This window comes from Salmo salar, chromosome ssa13 (assembly GCF_905237065.1).
Source record: "Salmo salar chromosome ssa13, Ssal_v3.1, whole genome shotgun sequence".
Lineage (NCBI taxonomy): Eukaryota > Metazoa > Chordata > Actinopteri > Salmoniformes > Salmonidae > Salmo > Salmo salar.
In genome coordinates this window covers 38,479,114-38,496,843 of record NC_059454.1, presented here as the reverse complement: position 1 = coordinate 38,496,843, position 17,730 = coordinate 38,479,114, and the positions used below count along the sequence as shown (strand labels likewise).

At 44.8% G+C, this 17,730-nt stretch overlaps 1 protein-coding gene across 1 annotated transcript in view; it reads left to right on the top strand.

The window, feature by feature from the left end:
• Positions 1 to 17,730, top strand: part of LOC106567148 (basement membrane-specific heparan sulfate proteoglycan core protein) — an 86,598-nt gene that overhangs the window by 54,664 nt on the left and 14,204 nt on the right. Inside the window, exons 49-70 of the mRNA XM_045692753.1 lie at positions 104 to 181; positions 2,099 to 2,234; positions 2,488 to 2,648; positions 2,820 to 2,955; positions 3,392 to 3,535; positions 5,040 to 5,174; positions 5,355 to 5,536; positions 5,829 to 6,024; positions 6,294 to 6,473; positions 8,722 to 8,982; positions 9,166 to 9,328; positions 11,672 to 11,769; positions 12,336 to 12,602; positions 12,743 to 12,855; positions 12,976 to 13,123; positions 14,902 to 15,018; positions 15,294 to 15,311; positions 16,278 to 16,362; positions 16,565 to 16,709; positions 16,884 to 16,986; positions 17,184 to 17,293; positions 17,373 to 17,580. Coding sequence (XP_045548709.1) covers positions 104 to 181; positions 2,099 to 2,234; positions 2,488 to 2,648; positions 2,820 to 2,955; positions 3,392 to 3,535; positions 5,040 to 5,174; positions 5,355 to 5,536; positions 5,829 to 6,024; positions 6,294 to 6,473; positions 8,722 to 8,982; positions 9,166 to 9,328; positions 11,672 to 11,769; positions 12,336 to 12,602; positions 12,743 to 12,855; positions 12,976 to 13,123; positions 14,902 to 15,018; positions 15,294 to 15,311; positions 16,278 to 16,362; positions 16,565 to 16,709; positions 16,884 to 16,986; positions 17,184 to 17,293; positions 17,373 to 17,580 — 3,184 coding nt within the window. The remainder of the gene's footprint in view (positions 1 to 103; positions 182 to 2,098; positions 2,235 to 2,487; positions 2,649 to 2,819; positions 2,956 to 3,391; positions 3,536 to 5,039; positions 5,175 to 5,354; positions 5,537 to 5,828; positions 6,025 to 6,293; positions 6,474 to 8,721; positions 8,983 to 9,165; positions 9,329 to 11,671; positions 11,770 to 12,335; positions 12,603 to 12,742; positions 12,856 to 12,975; positions 13,124 to 14,901; positions 15,019 to 15,293; positions 15,312 to 16,277; positions 16,363 to 16,564; positions 16,710 to 16,883; positions 16,987 to 17,183; positions 17,294 to 17,372; positions 17,581 to 17,730) is intronic.

The following is a 17,730-nucleotide window of genomic DNA, read 5'->3' as shown; positions in this document are numbered from 1 at the left end:
AGTGAATTCTGGTGTATAGTATTTTGACAAATCGTTTTTTCCTTCTTGTGTTTCCTTCTTCCCTTTTTTTATTCCCACCCTTTTTTCTTGACGTTTTGCTCAGGCCATTCCTTCTCACGGTTTCCAACAGTTTAAAAGCAACAGTCTCGATGTGTTACAGAGACGTATTAAGGAGCTGCAGGTCTGTCCATCTGTCCTCTGTCTCTATGTCTGTCTGTCTCATCTCTTACTTCCCACCTGTTGTTCTCTACTGACCTTGCTTCAACACACTGTCTACTAAAAGCATGGTCAAACGTTTCTTTGATTCATCATCACACACGGTAACCACCATTAATTCACTACAAGCAAATAGCTTCTCACAAAGCCTCCATGATACGTATGTCATGGTTTAGTTGTCGTTTTTGTCTTATAAGTGTTACATCCATCCATCGTCCTCCATTTTCAAATTTGTCCACATGATCATATCATCCCTGACATTTGTTTGTCCTAAACAAACCATTGATCCCCTCCATTCTGTTCATATTATTATTAGTATTCCTCTAAGTACACGCCCAGGCCCCAGGGCATAGCTAGGTATTTGGGACATTGCTTCCTCGTGCCAGGTCCTGCCCCCCCCCTGCCACCCGAGGCCCTGGGCTTTGTTCTGCCTCAGAGAGCTTCAGCGTTGTGTCAGCTTTTCCCAGGGGGACTCGGGCTCTGACGTGCGGCCACGCAGAAATTCTGTGTGCTCTCGCAAATGGCTTGCTTTGAAAACTTGTGAATGGGTTCAGACACACATTGAGCCAGGCCCGCCACGGCCTCTGCTCACTTTAGCCTGGCCCTCACGGTTGACTAGGCCAGAGCTAAGCAGCTTTGTCCACGGATGGATGCCACACCACCACCACCACCTCCCAGATACTGTAATCCACCCAGCCCAGCCCTGACACACCCCTTTAAATTCTCTACCTAGACACCCCATTAAATTCTCCATCTAGAAACACCCCTTTAAATTCTCTCTAGACACACCCCATTAAATTCTCTTTAGGTGTACTACTGTGTATTCTCAGCCATAACACTGGTCCATTTTACACGCTGATGTTTTATAAGGTTTTAAATATTGACAAGGTCCACCCTACTGTCCATTATAGTTAAGTGTAAAGTAGTTGTTTAGGGACTCAATTTGACATGACCATACACAGACTGATTATTTCCCCATTAGAAAAGAGGATCACGCTGTCTTACCATTGTGTTTGGTTGTTGAACAATGGGATTCATTTAGAAATGAAGGCATAGGGTTGATGATGTTGTAAGTATTAGTAAACATCTGTAATGCATTTCCAGTGATTTCATACATGGATAGAGAAGCTTTGTATTGCCTGTGATGAAACCATTGGCTCAAAGGCCTATGTCATATATCTTAATTCCCTAACAGTTTCCCATTCCTGTCATTATAGTACTGAATCATTTCAACAACGATTATTTTAAGTGTACAAAAGTATCCAAAAACATACTACTATGGACTACAAAACATACTACTATACCTACTGTAGTCTACTACTAACTAGTGTCAAAGATGTCTACTGTATGTCATTGGTAACTATTTCAATAGTGATCATTATTTGTTGTCAATTCAACATTTTTAACTGTAAAATCATCATAGTAATGTTGATGAAACTTAACATTACTATTCTCAACAACCAACCAACTGGTTTGATTTTTGTTTTCTTTCATGCAAAGCACAGCAATACCTGAAACGCCTTTTTAATGATTATCATAACACAAACATTGTTACAAAGCACAACCATATAGCAATGGTATATATATATATATATGCTGAAGATCCACCTGCTATGTGATTTTGTTGGAATTGCCTCATTGATTAAAAATCATGTCAAGTATGTCTGTTTGCACCATTTGTGGTCTGTGAAATCCAATGTTTATAGAGTAGGTGTTTCTCTAAAGGTAAGTCATCTACTGTGTCTGTATGGTGTTTGTCTATTGGATTTGGGTAGAGACATTATCATTGTCATGTAGTTCATACCACAGTAGTCCTTCGTGTCTAAGGCCATTGTGACATAGTCTTTATCCCTCTTCTTGCTCGTTGCCATGTCCTCTCTAGGCCAGTATGGAGCGCACAGACATTGGCACCTTGCTAATCCCTAACATCAAGTCGTCTGACTCTGGCACCTACTTGTGTGTGGGCACCAACTCCATCGGATCCTCAGAGGCTCGCATCGAGGTCACCGTCAATAAAGGTGAGAGGTCGCACTTGGATCGTTTTCAGTAGGGTACACATTTTAAAATGCTGTGCAACAATATATATAAACTGCTGTATTTTAGTGGACAAGTTCAGATAGTACTGATTCATTCTGTTTCAAAACGTTTTCGCCCTACTGGACACGACCCAGGTCAACCTACCCCTGAGGAGTACTGCTGTGTGTTGACAGTAATATAACTTGACAGTAACTAACTAGTAAATGTCTGTATCCTGCGTTTGTTGCTGTGTAGCAATCGGAGGAGACACCATCTCATCAGCCATCACCATCCAGCCCTCCATAGCAGAGGTCCAGGAGGGACAGAGCCTGGACCTCAACTGTTTTGTCCCTGGTAACCCCCCACCTGCTGTCACCTGGAGGAGGGAAAGTGGACGCCTGTCCGCCAATCACCAGGTTGGAATACACACAAGCTAATTGTTAATGTCATAAAGATTTGTTCTGTTTATTTCAGCTGAATAGTCAGTCATATGTACTCTGTGTGTGTGTGTGTGTGTGTGTGTGTGTGTGTGTGTGTGTGTGTGTGTGTGTGTGTGTGTGTGTGTGTGTGTGTGTGTGTGTGTGTAGGTTCTGGGCACCAAGCTGCGTATCCTCTCTGCCAGTCCAGATGACTCTGGGAAGTATATCTGTCTTGTGGAGAGAGGGCCTGGTACTCCTATCCGTCAGGCCTCAGTCTCTGTCTCAGTGACTGCCACCTCCTCTCGTAAGTCACTAAGCCATTCTCTCTGTGACAGTACACTGACTTAACAATGAAACTATCCTCCCCACTGATATCACCAGGGATGACGGTGACGCAGCCAGAGGCATATACAGTTTCTGTTTTTCTAGAGAACTTTATTTAGTGGCCTTTCGTCAGGTACGGTGATACTTTTCCAGTTGTTTGTTTTCCAACCCTCCCTAAAGTGACCTCAGAGAGTATGTTTTTCTATTCCACACTGTGATCTCATCCTGGTTCAAACCTTCCTGGGTTTCTAGTTTCTCATGTTCTGTATTTGCTTCCCGTGGAGGCTCTAGAACTATAGTATCATGATCTGGTACTTACAGTAGTCTGGTAAATGTTGTAGGATTAGAACCAAAGTGAACTGGAGTGAGTAGAGGAAATGTTCTCCTGTTGTAATGGTATGTGTTTCCTGGAGTAGGTCTGCAGACCCCCATCATCTCCATTGAGCCCCACAGTGCAGCGTTGCGACAGGGAGAGTCAGCCAGCTTCAAGTGCAGAGTCAACGGTGGAGCAGAGCCCATACGGCTGGAGTGGAAACTATCCAACAACCAGCCCCTTCCTGGTGAGGCCCCTCCCATTCAGTTCAATAAGCCTTTACTTTTTTTAAACTTTTTTACTTTTACCCCTTTTCTCCCCAATTGGTAGTTAGTCTTGTCCAATCGCTGCAACTCCGGTACAGACTCAGGAGAGGCGAAGGTCGAGAGCCGTGCGTCCTACGAAACACGACCCTGCCAAGCCACACTGCTTCTTGACACACTGCTCGCTTAACCCGGAAGCCAGCCGCACCAATGTGTCGGAGGAAACACCGTACTGTCGTACAGCTGGCGACCGAAGTCAGCGTGCGTGCGCCCGGCCTGCCACAAGGAGTCACTAGAGCGTGATGGGACAAGGACATCCCCTGCGCCGCCTCTCATGGGTCTCCCGGTCGCGGCCAGCTGCAACACAGCCTGGGATCGAACCTGGGTCTTTAGTGACACTTCAAGCACTGCTTAGACTGCTGCGCCACTCGGGAGGCCCCAATTCCATACGACTTTTGCAGAAAGGCATTTAGTCAGTGGTGGAAAAAGTACCCAATTTTCATACTTGGGTAAAAGTAAAGATACCTTAGTAGAAAAGGATTCAAGTAAAAGTAAAAGTCACCCAGAAAAATACTACTTGAGTAAAAGTCTAAAAGTATTTGGTTTTAAATATACTTAAGTATCAAAAGTAAATGAAATTGCAAAATACACTTAAGTATCAACATTTCTCATATTAAGCAAACCAGACTGCGCAATTTTCATGTTTTTTTTTTTTACGGATAGCAAGACATAATTTACAAACGAAGCATGTGGCCTAGTGGTTAGAGCATTGGGCCAGTAACCCGAAAGGTTGCTGGATCGAATCCCTGAGCTTTTTACAAGGTAAAAATCTGTTGTTCTGCCCTTGAGCAAGGCAGTTAACCCACTGTTCCCCGGCGCCTAAGACATGGATGTCGATTATGGCAGCTCCCCGCACCTCTCTGATTCAGAGGGGTTGGGTTAAATGCGGAAGACACATTTCAGTTGAATGCATTCAGTTGTACAACCGACTAGGTTTCCCTCTTTCCCTTTAGTGAGTCCGCAAGATCAAAGGCAGTAGGGATGACCAGGGATGTATTGGACAATTTTCCTGTCCTGCTAAGCATTCAAAATACTGTATAACGAATACTTTTGGGTGTCAGGGAAAATGCATGGAGTAAAAAGTACATTATTTTCTTTAGGAATGTAGTGAAGTAAAAGTTGTCAAACTTATAAAAAGTACAGATACCCCAAAAAACTACTTAAGTGGTACTTTAATGTATTTTTACTTAAGTACCTTACACCACTGCATTTAGTAATATTCATTTCAGATGTCAGAATCATGTCATTATCCACACAAGCAAACTACCTGCAATATCTACAATAATATATAGTACTATAATATAGTCGGTATCCAGTTACATTTCCTTCATATTTAGCTATGTTTTTAATCAAACACACAAAGTTGCTGCTTGTCAGAGATGTACTTGACAGACTAAAAGATTCCACATGAAACCTTTAATTCTGTAGACAATGTGAAGGTTGGCCATTACGGCACTGTCATCACCATCGCTGACGCCCGCCCTAGCAACCAGGGCACCTACAACTGTGTGGCTACCAACCTGTTTGGAATCACCCAGAGTATCGTCTCTCTGATCATCAGAGGTATGGCACACACAGACACACACACACACACACACACACACACATATGGTGTTGATGTTTCTGATGTGGTTCATTGTGAGCATCTGCCCTCTGTTACGACCCCCTTAGTAATTAGTAATTGCGGTGGCAACAGAGTGACCAAATGGTTGTTCGTCCTGATGATGTCATCCTTCCTTCCAGAGTCTCCTGTAGCGACCGTCACCCCTCAGGGGCCCGTGCGAGTCAGGATGGGTGAACCCATTAACCTGGAGTGCCAGGCTTCCGGGGAGCCACGCCCATCTGTCACATGGCACAGACTGGACAGCGCCCGCAACACCATGCTTAGCAGCCCTGTGCCCATGGAGTCCAACGCCGTCATGCAGGTAGTATACTGCATTTGTGTTCCTGATCCTCAACTTCCTATGAAACCTCCAAGTCATTGTTTCTGAGCTTTTGTGCTGTACATGGAAGATTAAAGGCTGTTTTCCTAAACCCAGATGAAGTTTAATCCTAGGTTCTCAATTCAAAGTGCTTCTTGGTGTAAGACTAGGCTTAATCTGTATCTGGGTAACCTGCCCTAGTATTTGGATATCATTCATTTTCGCGCTGAACTAAATGACAGGGTGTGCTATTTATTCGCTGGGCAGACCCGGTAACGGTGTTCCCCTTCCGCAGGTCCTAGTGGCCCGTCCAGAGGACAGTGGTACCTACGTGTGCACAGCCCGCAACGACGAGGGCACCACAGAGACCAGGGTGGAGGTGATCGTGGAGGGGGCTGCCCAGGTGCCCGTCACGCCCCGTGCCTCTGTGCCCGATCCCCTCATGGTGGTGGTGGAGGGACAGAGCACCACACTGAGATGTGACGCTCACGGTAACTAATCCACCTTTAAATTACACAAATGAGTACTATAGCAAAGAGAACTGAGAACAGAATACTTGTTGTATTGTTTGTACTGATACTTGATAGTACAGAGAATACTTTTAAGTAAAATGATATTATGCAAATGAGAGCTGAGAGGAAATGGATGTTATAGTCACCTCATCTTTGCTAAGAGCATAGAATTGGCATGACAAATAATTGACCGTACAAGTCCTTTTCACACGCTGATATTCATTGTGTTTTCAAAATCAACTCTTCAGGCTTCCCTGTCCCTAAGATCACGTGGTCTAAGCTGCGTGCCCCTCTCCCCTGGAGACATAAGGTAGTGGACAACACGCTGATCCTGCCCAGTGTTGGCCGGGCAGACGCTGGAGAGTACATCTGTAACGCCACCAACAACATGGGCACCACCGAAGTCACCATCATGCTGGACGTGGAGAGTGAGTCTCAAAATCTGTGCACGCTGGTCTGGCCAGCTAATCATGAGCGATAGATTGGTTTCATCATTGAAAGCAAGTTCCCAGTCTGTACAGAAACACTATGGAGATAAATATGGATACACTTACACAACCTTTCAAAAGTCTGGGGTCACTTAGAAATGTCCTTGTTTAATGTCCATTTGTTGTCCATTAAAATAACATCAAATTGATCAAAAGTACAGTGTAGACATTGTTAATGTTGTAAATTACTATTGTAGCTGGAAACGGCTGATGTTTAATGGAATATCTACATAGGCATATAGAGGCCCATTATCAGCAACCATCACTCCTGTGTACCAATGAAACGTTGTGTTAGCCAATCCAAGTTTATCATTTTAAAAGGCTAATTGATCATTAGAAAACCCTTTTGCAATTATGTTAGCATAGCTGAAAACTGTTGTCCTGATTAAGGAAGCAATAAAACTGTCCTTTAGACTAGTTGAGTAGCTGGAGCATCAGCATTTGTAGGTTCAATTACATGCTCAAAATGGCCAGAAACAAATAACTTTCTTCTGAAACTAGTCAGTCTATTCTTGTTCTGAGAAATGAAGGCTATTCCATGCGAGAAATTGCCAAGAAACTGAAGATATCGTACAACGCTGTGTACTACTCCCTTCACAGAACAGCGCAAACTGGCTCTAACCAGAATAGAAAGAGGAATGGAGGCCCCGGTGCACAACTGAGCAAGAGGAGAAGTACATTAGAGTGTCTATTTTGAGAAACATATGCCTCACAAGTCCTCAACTAGCAGCTTCATTAAATAGTACCCGCAAAACACCAGTCTCAACGTCAACAGTGAAGAGGCGACTCCGGGATGCTGGCCTTCTAGGCAGAGTTGCAAAGAAAAAGCCATATCTCAGACTGGCCAATAAAAATAAAAGATTAAGATGGGCAAAAGAACACAGACACTGGACAGAGGAACTCTGCCTAGAAGGCCAGCATCCCGGAATCGCCTCTTCACCGTTGACATTGAGACTGGTGTTTTGCGGGTACTATTTAATGAAGTTACCAGTTGAGGACTTTGTTTCTCAAACTAGACACTCTAATGTAGTCCTCTTGCTCAGTTGTGCACCGGGGCCTCACTCCTCTTTCTCTTCTGGTTAGAGCCAGTTTGCGCTGTTCTGTGAAGGGAGTAGTACACAGCCTTGTACGAGATCTTCAGTTTCTTGGCAATTTCTCACATGGAATAGCCTTCATTTCAGTTTTCAGCTGTGCTAACATAATTGCAAAAGGGTTTTCTAATGATCAATTAGCCTTTTAAAATGACCAATTTTGATTAGCTAACACAGCTTTCCATTGGAACACAGGAGTGATGGTTGCTGATAACGGCCTCTGTACGCCTATGTAGATATTCCATTTAAAATCTGCCGTTTCCAGCTACAATAGTAATTTATAACGTTAACAATGTCTGCACTGTATTTCTGATAATTTGATGTTATTTTAAAGGACAAAAAAAATGCTTTTCTTTCAAAACAAGGACATTTCTAAGTGACCCCAAACTTTTGAACGGTAGTGTATGTGTAGATATGAACACGAGTAAACTGAAAGATCGATACACAAAATAGGTAATAAGGAACTGGTCCACTAGTGTATATGAAACATAGCTTTGCCATTGTGACTGAATGTTGGTCTTCAGTGTCCATTCCTTGCTTCGCTCATGAGTAGCATTGTCCAATCAATCAATCTAGCATGTATTTATAAAGCCCTTTTTACATCAGCAGATGTCACAAAGTGCTATTCAGAAACCCAGCCTAAAACTCCAAACAGCAAGCAATGCAGATGTAGAAGCACGGTGGCTAGGAAAAACTTCCTAGAAAGGCAGGAACCTAGGAAGAAACCTAGAGAGAAACCAGGCTCTGAGAAGTGGCCAGTCCTCATCTGGATGTGCCGGGCGGAGATTATACGAGGACATGGCCATTTAAGGCCAGATGTTCAAACACCCATAGATGACCAGCAGGGTCAAATAATAATCACATTGGTTGTCAAGGGTGCAACAAGTCAGTACCTCAGGAGTAAATGTCAGTTGGCTTTTCATAGCCGAGCATTCAGAGGTCGAGACAGCAGGTGCGGTAGAGAGAGAGTCGAAAACAGCAGGTCCGGGACAAGGTAGCACGTCCGGTGAACAGGTCAGGTCATGTTCAAATCATCCTAACGTCTCAATACCAGTCCCTGTCTCTACTCTCTAACCCTCCGTGTCTCGGGGACGCAGCTCCTCCCTATGCCACCTCCCTGCCCGACGACGTGGCAGTGCGTGTGGGCGAGGTGATCCGGCTACAGTGCCTGGCCCATGGTACTCCCCCCCTGCTCTTCCAGTGGACCAAGCTGAACGGCAGCCTGTCCACCAGGGCCGACGTCCAAGGAGGAGACCTCCAGATTAACCTAGCCATACCCGAGGACGCTGGCACCTACAAGTGTGTCGCCACCAACAAAGTGGGCACCAGCGAAGCACATGCCAAAGTCACTGTCAGGTGTAAGTACTGTGCTCAGTTACAACTTTGTCTGTTCTTATTTTGCAAACCAAATTGAGACCGACAGCTCAATTACTTTGCAATGGGAAATGCTTTCATGAAAAGCATACCTAAAAGCCATGCGACTGAGAACTCAAAACAGAATGTGTTTGTGTGGGTGTGTGGATGTTTGGATGTGTGTGTAGCCCCCCTGGTAGTGCGTGTGTCTCCTCAGGTGGAGGTAAAGGCCCGGGGTAGTGCTGTAGAGTTTACCTGCTCTGCTGCAGGAGGCCTGGGGACCACCTTGGAGTGGCTGAAGGAGGGAGGAGCCCTGCCCCCCAACCATCACATCAAAGATGGGGTGCTGAGGTGAGTCAACCCCACCAGGAGAGACACTTCACAGCAGGCAGTCAAAATACCTACAGTGAGGGAAAAAAGTATTTGATCCCCTGCTGATTTTGTACGTTTGCCCACTGACAAAGTAATTATCAGTCTATAATTTTACTGGTAAGTTTATTTGAACAGTGAGAGACAGAATAACAACAAAAAAATCCAGAAAAACGCATGTCAAAAATTGTAGATATTGATTTGCATTTTAATGAGGGAAATAAGTATTAAACCCCCTCTCAATCAGAAAGATTTCTGTCTCCCAGGTGTCTTTTATACAGGTAACGAGCTGAGATTAGGAGCACACTCCTAAAGGGAGTGCTCCTAATCTCAGTTTGTTACCTGTATAAAAGACACCTGTCAAATAAAGACATTCAATCAATCAGATTCCAAACTCTCCACCATGGCCAAGACCAAAGAGCTCTCCAAGGATGTCAGGGACAAGATTGTAGACCTACACAAGGCTGGAATGGGCTACAAGACCATCGCCAAGCAGCTTGGTGAGAAAGTGACAACAGTTGGTGCGATTATTCGCAAATGGAAGAAACACAAAAGCACTGTCAATCTCCCTCGGCCTGGGGCTCCATGCAAGATCTCACCTCGTGGAGTTTCAAAGATCATGAGAACAGTGAGGAATCAGCCCAGAACTACACGGGAGGATCTTGTCAATGATCTCAAGGCAGCTGGGACCATAGTCACCAAGAAAACAATTGGTAACACACTATGCTGTGAAGGACTGAAATCCTGCAGCGCCCGCAGGTCCCCCTGCTCAAGAAAGCACCTATACATGCCCATATGAAGTTTGCCAATGAACATCTGAATGATTCAGAGGACTACTTGGTGAAAGTGTTGTGGTCAGATGAGACCAAAATGGAGCTCTTTGGCATCAACTCAACTCGCCGTGTTTGGAGGACCCCAAGGACACCATCCCCACCGTCAAACATGGAGGTGGAAACATTATGCTTTGGGGGTGTTTTTCTGCTAAGGGGACAGGACAACTTCACCGCATCAAAGGGACGATGGACGGGGCCATGTACCGTCAAATCTTGGGTGAGAACCTCCTTCCCTCAGCCAGGGAATTGAAAATGGGTCGTGGATGGGTATTCCAGTATGACAATGACCCAAAAACACACGGCCAAGGCAACAAAGGAGTGGCTCAAGAAGAAGCACATTAAGGTCCTGGAGTGGCCTAGCCAGTCTCCAGACCTTAATCCCATAGAAAATCTGTGGAGGGAGCTGAAGGTTCGAGTTGCCAAACGTCAGCCTCGAAACCTTAATGACTTGGAGAAGATCTGCAAAGAGGAGTGGGACAAAATCCCTCCTGAGATGTGTGCAAACCTGGTGGCCAACTACAAGAAACGTCTGACCTCTGTGATTGCCAACAAGGGTTTTGCCACCAAGTACTAAGTCATGTTTTACAGAGGGGTCAAATACTTATTTCCCTCATTAAAATGCAAATCGATTTATAACATTTTTGATATGCGTTTTTCAGGATTTTTTTGTTGTTATTCTGTCTCTCACTGTTCAAATAAACCTACCATTAAAATTATAGACTGGTCATTTCTTTGTCAGTGGGCAAACGTACAAAATCAGCAGGGGATCAAATACTTTTTTCCCTCACTGTATAATGATCAACACAAATAAATGAGGGTCCAGAATTAACCTAACTTAAATACGATCCAGGATCAACACAACTTAAATACGATCCAGGATCAACACAACTTAAATACGATCCAGGATCAACACAACTTAAAGATGATCCAGGATCAACACAACTTAAAGATGATCCAGGATCAACACAACTTAAAGATGATCCAGGATCAACACAACTTAAATACGATCCAGGATCAACACAACTTAAAGATGATCCAGGATCAACACAACTTAAATACGATCCAGGATCAACCTAACTTAAATACGATCCAGGATCAACACAACTAAATGATGATCTGTCGTGTATACTCCCTCTCCGGCTCTCAAGGTCACCATGCTGCTCATTATTACGCACACCTGTCACCATCGTTACGCGCACTAGCGCATCATCAGACTCACCTGGACTCCATCACCTGCCTGATTACCTTCCCTATATCTGTCACTCCCTTTGGTTCCTTCCCTAGGCGTTATTGTTTCTGTTCCAGTGTTCATGTCTGTACGCTACCCGTGTTTCTTGTTTTGGTCTATGTTAATTTATTGATATATGACTCCCAGCGTACAGGAAACACGGATCAACCAGATGATGATCCAGGATCATGTCCCACTGGTGAAATCAGTAAGTGCATTTTCGTCACCTGTCTTATGCTGATACATTTGTTTGTTTTTATGTAGGATTGAGAACCTGGAGCAGCGCAACGAGGGCATCTATATCTGCAGAGCCACCAGTGTTCACGGCCAGGCCCAGGACTCCGCCAAGCTCACCATCCAAGGTCTGTCCAACATCCACAAAATCACTGAGATACACTGACACGAGTTTTGACACACAACACTGAGTTATAACAGTGGAGAATTTTGTATAGCAGCTCTATGCAATCTATTATAATTCTGTTCTAAATCAGGGGCATAAAACATATTGCCCGTAAACCAGATCCAGCACACGAGCTCATTCAATTTGGCCTGCAGGGGAGTGAATTTTTATTTATTTTGGGGGCAGGGAAACGATCTCAATTGACATTGAAATGGCTAAAACCAAACTGAACCTGTGTAGAAGTGGAAATGGACCTACATTTATAGTATCTTCTCTCTGTCCAGCTTGCTAACAGTCAATGAAACGAATGTTAGACAGTCAGGGAGCATGGAACATTTTAAAGCGATGGCTCGAGGACTATTCTTTGCTAGTTTTGAAGGCATGGAAATATAACACATTTTAGGTGCAGTGCTCCGGACCTTGGTGAAGACTGAATGCGGCCTGCGGTGCAAAATGAGTTTGACACCCCCTAAATGTATCCATTCCAGCATTAATTTAATGTTGGTATTAACCCTCTCCCATCTACAGCCCTGCCCAAGGTGATGATCAACGTACGTACCGCGGTGCAGACAGTGATGGTGGGTAACTCCGTGGAGTTTGAGTGCCAGGCAATCGGCGAGCCCCAGCCCACGGTGCGCTGGAGCAGGGTGGGAGGGCCCCTGCCGGCACACATCATGGTGAAGGGAGGCATGCTGAAGATCGAGCAGGTGTCCGATGCTGACGCTGGACAGTACCGCTGCACTGCCACCAACAACGTGGGCTCTGTGCAGTCTCAGGTGGTCCTACATGTCCAGTGTGAGTAGAAAGAGAAGTGTAATGCACCTGTACGTCTGCAAACACACATAGACACAAAGACGCACACACACAACACACATACATACTCCTATAGCCCTTGTCCCCTCTGATCATGTATTGGTGGATATTTGTTTGTAAAGCCCTACCCCAGATCTCAGCTCTGCCAGAGTTGAACGAAGTGACAGTGGGATCAGATGCTGTCCTGCCCTGTGTGGCATCAGGATACCCAGTGCCTGCCATCAAATGGTCCAAGGTAGCCAACAAACTAGTAAAGATAGTGCCTATCTGTTTCTGACCATTTTCATCTGCTTTGTGCCTGGTGAACAGGATCCTGATTTGACCCTTTGTAACATGTTCTGTCTCCTCTCTCTAGCTGGATGGGGAACTCCCTCCTAAGTGTAGACAGGTCGTCAACACCTTGACGGTTCCCGAAGTGACCCACGAGGATTCTGGCACATACGTGTGCACTGCCTCCAACAAGCAGGGCAAAGTGGAGGCCTTAACCACCCTCAAAGTCCATGGTCAGTCAGCTGTATAGAAACACACTGTGGAAGGCTATATACAGTTGAAGTCGGAAGTTTACATACACCTTAGCCAAGTACATTTAAACTCAGTTTTTCACAATTCCTGACATTTAATCCTCGTAAAAATTCCCTGTCTTAGGTTAGTTAGGATCACCACTTTATTTTAAGAATGTGAAATGTCAGAACAATAGTAGAGAGAATGATTTATTTCAGCTTTTATTTCTTTCATCACATTCCCAGTGGGTCAGAAGTTTACATTCACTCAATTAGTATTAGGTAGCATTGCCTTTAAATTGTTTATCTTGGGACAAATATTTTGGGTAGCCTTCCACAAGCTTCCCACAATAAGTTGGGTGAATTTTGGCCCATTCCTCTTGACAGAGCTGGTGTAACTGAGTCAGGTTTGAAGGCCTCCTTGCTCGTACACGCTTTTTCAGTTGTGCCCACAAATTTTCTATAAGATTGCGGTCAAGGCTTTGTGATGGCCACTCCAATACTTTGACTTTGTTGTCCTTAAGCCATTTTGCCACAACTTTGGAAGTATGCATGGGGTCATTGTCCATTTGGAAGACTCATTTGCAACCAAGCCTTAACTCCCTGACTGATGTCTTGAGATATTGCTTCCATCCTCATGATGCCATCTATTTTGTGAAGTGCACCAGTCCCTCCTGCAGCAAAGCACCCCCACAACATGATGCTACCACCCCTGTGCTTCACGGTTGGGATGGTGTTCTTCGGCTTGCAAGCATCCCCCTTTTTCTTACAAACATAACGATGGTCATTATGGCCAAACAGTTCTGTTTTTGTTTCATTAGACAAAAGGACATTTCTCCAAAAAGTACAATCTTTGTCCCCATGTGCAGTTTCAAACCATAGTCTGGCTTTTTTTATGGGGTTTTGGAGCAATGCCTTCTTCCTTGCTGAGCGACCTTTCAGGTTATGTCGATATAGGATTCGTTTTACTGTGGATATAGATACTTTTGTACCTGTTTCCTCCAGCATCTTCACAAGGTCCTTTGCTGTTGTTCTGGGATTGATTTGCACTTTTCGCACCAAAGTACGTTCATCACTAACACGCGTCTCCTTCCTGAGCGGTATGACGGCTGCGTGGTCCCATGGTGTTTATACTTGCGTACTATTGTTTGTACAGATGAACGTGGTACATCCAGGCATTTGGAAATTGCTCCCAAGGATGAACCAGACTTGTGGATGTCTAAAAAAAAAAAAATTCTGAGGTCTTGGCTGGTTTCTTTTGATTTTCCCATGATGTCAAGCAAAGAGGCACTGAGTTTGAAGGTAGGCCTTGAAATACATCCACAGGTACACCTCCAATTGACTCAAATTGTGTCAATTAGCCTATCAGAAGCTTCTAAAGCCATGACATCATTATCTGGAATTTTCCAAGCTCTTTAAAGGCACTGTCAACTTAGTGTATGTAAAATTCTGACCCACTGGAATTGTGATACAGTGAAATAATCTGTCTGTAAACAATTGTTGGAAAAATTACTTGTGTCATGCACAAAGTAGATGTCCTAACCGACTTGGCAAAACTAGTTTGTGAACAAGAAATGTGTGGAGTGGTTGAAAAATGAGTTTTAATGACTCCATCCTAAGTGTATGTAAACTTCCGACTTCAACTATAACATTATTGCCAGTATCCAACTCCATGGTTCCCCGTCCCTATCTCTAGTTCATAGGCAGTAAGCTCAATCGAAGGGGAACTTTTGATATTGCCAGTATCTAACTCTACGATTCTCCATCCTTTATCTCTACAGATCGAGTGATGCCCTATTTCACCCAGGAGCCCCTGTCCTATCTCACACTGCCCACCATCAAGAACGCCTACAAGTCCTTCAGCATCAAGATCAGCTTCAGGCCAGACAATCCTGATGGTGAGGCTGTAGTCACTTACAGTCAGACTTATGTAGTGAAAAATAGCTTTCTCTGCACCAGTGGATTTGCAACTTTTGCTTTGAAGATGGTTTCACTGACTACAGTGATCCTGACTGCATCTGTTATGTCTTGTTATGTCTTAAGTGTCGTTGAGTACGTTCTCTTTCCTTGTTTTTGTTTTTTTGCCGTGTGTCATGTTTTTTCACACGATTTCACCCCCCTCTTCTTCTGTCCCTCCACACACTCCCTCTCTTCTCACCCATGCGGTGTGAAGGTCTTATCCTCTATGCTGGTGAGTCACGGTGCTTGAGCTCACACACTCAGGACTGATGCAGGTGATGCTTTTTGGGCTGAAAAGCCACCAGTGATGTTGACCTTTTACCTTACCATAATGCAACCTAATGTAGAGCACAGCTGATGGCTGTGAGATAGAAGCCTATTGAAGAATGGTCTATGTCCTCATTCAGGCATGATTGGCAGACCCCCCCCCGTTCGTCATTCCATTAGTCTTTGGCCTATTGATGAGGACAGTGTGAGGCCATCATTACAATCGATTTCATCTCTATGCATCAGCTTCTACCTACAAGACTGCCCTGCTGCTTCTAAAGACAAGCTTTATTATTGCAAAATGAATGTCTTATTAGCCTATACAGTGATTAGGCCTCATAATGAAGATTGGACAGCAATTCTGAAGCTAGTAAAGAGCACAGTACCACCAGCGAGGTGGGGTGCTTCAATGGGTGACACACACACTCTGATAACAACTTCCATACTAGCTCATGGAAGCTGTACAGAGTAAACTATCCCCCCCCCAAAAAAAACACAACAACAATTGTGCTGCATTTAAGAAATATCTCTGCTATAACCTCTACCTTTCAGAGCCATAGATGTTACGGATACGTTTATGAGGAGGAGGCATGGTTTTAGACTGCCCTGGCTTTGACCTTGCTGATGATGGTTGCAGTGCTGCTTGGGAAGAGTTTAGCAGAGCATGTGTCGCTGGCATGCAGCCCGTGTGAAGGCAGAGATAGATCAAACCAGACGGACTAGTTTGATACAGAGCAGAGCGATGCCCCAGGGCAGCAGCTACTAGAACCTGGCTTTGACTGTCCCAAGCTTGGCCCTTAACCTGCAAGCATGCAGCTTCATTGAGTGACCTCAGCGCCCCTCTTGGTGCCAGGGGGACTGTTTTTCATCTGACTGGCTCCAGGGGGTGAGGGTGTGTCCCAAACTAACTGTACCTCCACTCGTCCACCAGGTATGATCATCTACAATGGACAGAAGAGGACCATGGGAGCAGATTTCATCTCTCTGGGGCTGGTGGGAGGCAGGCCTGAGTTCAGGTGAGCACCTGGCTGTCATTCTGGCGCACTATGAACACTATATGAGCTCAATGTGTAAGAATAAACAAGCTATTGATGAATGGTAACTTGAACTGTCATTAGTCTCTGTCAAAATTAGCTGATGATAATGACAATCACAATAATGATGGCAAAAACGACAATGATAGCGATAACGCTAACCTGAACTTTTTTCTCCTGCCAGGTTTGACGTGGGTTCTGGCATGGCCACCATCCGCTACCCCACCCCCATCAAACTGGGAGAGTTCCATACCATAGAGTTCTACCGCAACCAAACCCAGGGCTCCATCATAGTGGACAGGGAGGCCCCCGTCAATGGGAGCTCACAGGTAGTGTCCCACTCATTTTTTTAGAGCCAGAGACTGTTCAACAATGTCATTCACACGAAGAGAATATCCAACAGACACTCCCAGGTAGTTTCACTTAGTCAGTTAAAGACTGTTGAGTACATACAGTATCAAGGAGATGAATCCTTGAACACTGTTTCCTGTCTTGTATCACAGGGAAAGTTCCAGGGGCTGGATCTGAACGAGGAGTTGTATGTGGGTGGTTACCCCAACTACACCCTCCTGGCCAAGACAGCTGGCCTCAAGACCGGCTTTGTCGGTAAGAGATCACTCTTTGTTCACTTTCAACCAGAACAACTGGTACAACACAAATGTCCCATACTTCAGGGAACAGTAGATAAACATTTATAACATGCAGTTATTTGTTTGTTTGGTAACTGGTTATTTCTTAACAGTTGACAAGACTTTGCTGATCACTGTTTTGGAATGTTCCCATCGGTTCTTGGTTCTATCCAGGGTGCATCCGTAAGCTGGTCATCCAAGGTGATGAGATCATCTTCAAGGATCTGGAGCGCAGCTCCACGGGCGTGTCCAACTGTCCCGTCTGCACTGACCGCCCCTGTCAGGTCAGCTGACAACCACGTCCTCAGACCCCGCTTGAAAAATACTTTAATGCCTTCATTCATTGATTGTGTTGTGTTTCAGAATGGAGGGATGTGCCAGGACTCTGAGGCCAGTCTGTACAAGTGTAGCTGTCCCAGAGGATTCACAGGGAGTAACTGCCAGCACCACTCCTCCCTGCACTGCCACCCAGAGGCTTGTGGACCGGACGCCACCTGCATCAACCGTCAGAACTCCCTGGGCTATGACTGTCGATGCCACCTGGGCAAGTCTGGAAACAAGTGCATGGACGGTAAGAGAACCCTTTTTTTCTGTGCATTGCCCACTTTCCTGTATTGCAATTGAGGCATAATCACACCTTACTAGATATAATAGATATTCTCTCTATCCTGTTTGTTTTTAGGCATTTTGGTCACGTAATATCTCAACATCTTGTTGATGT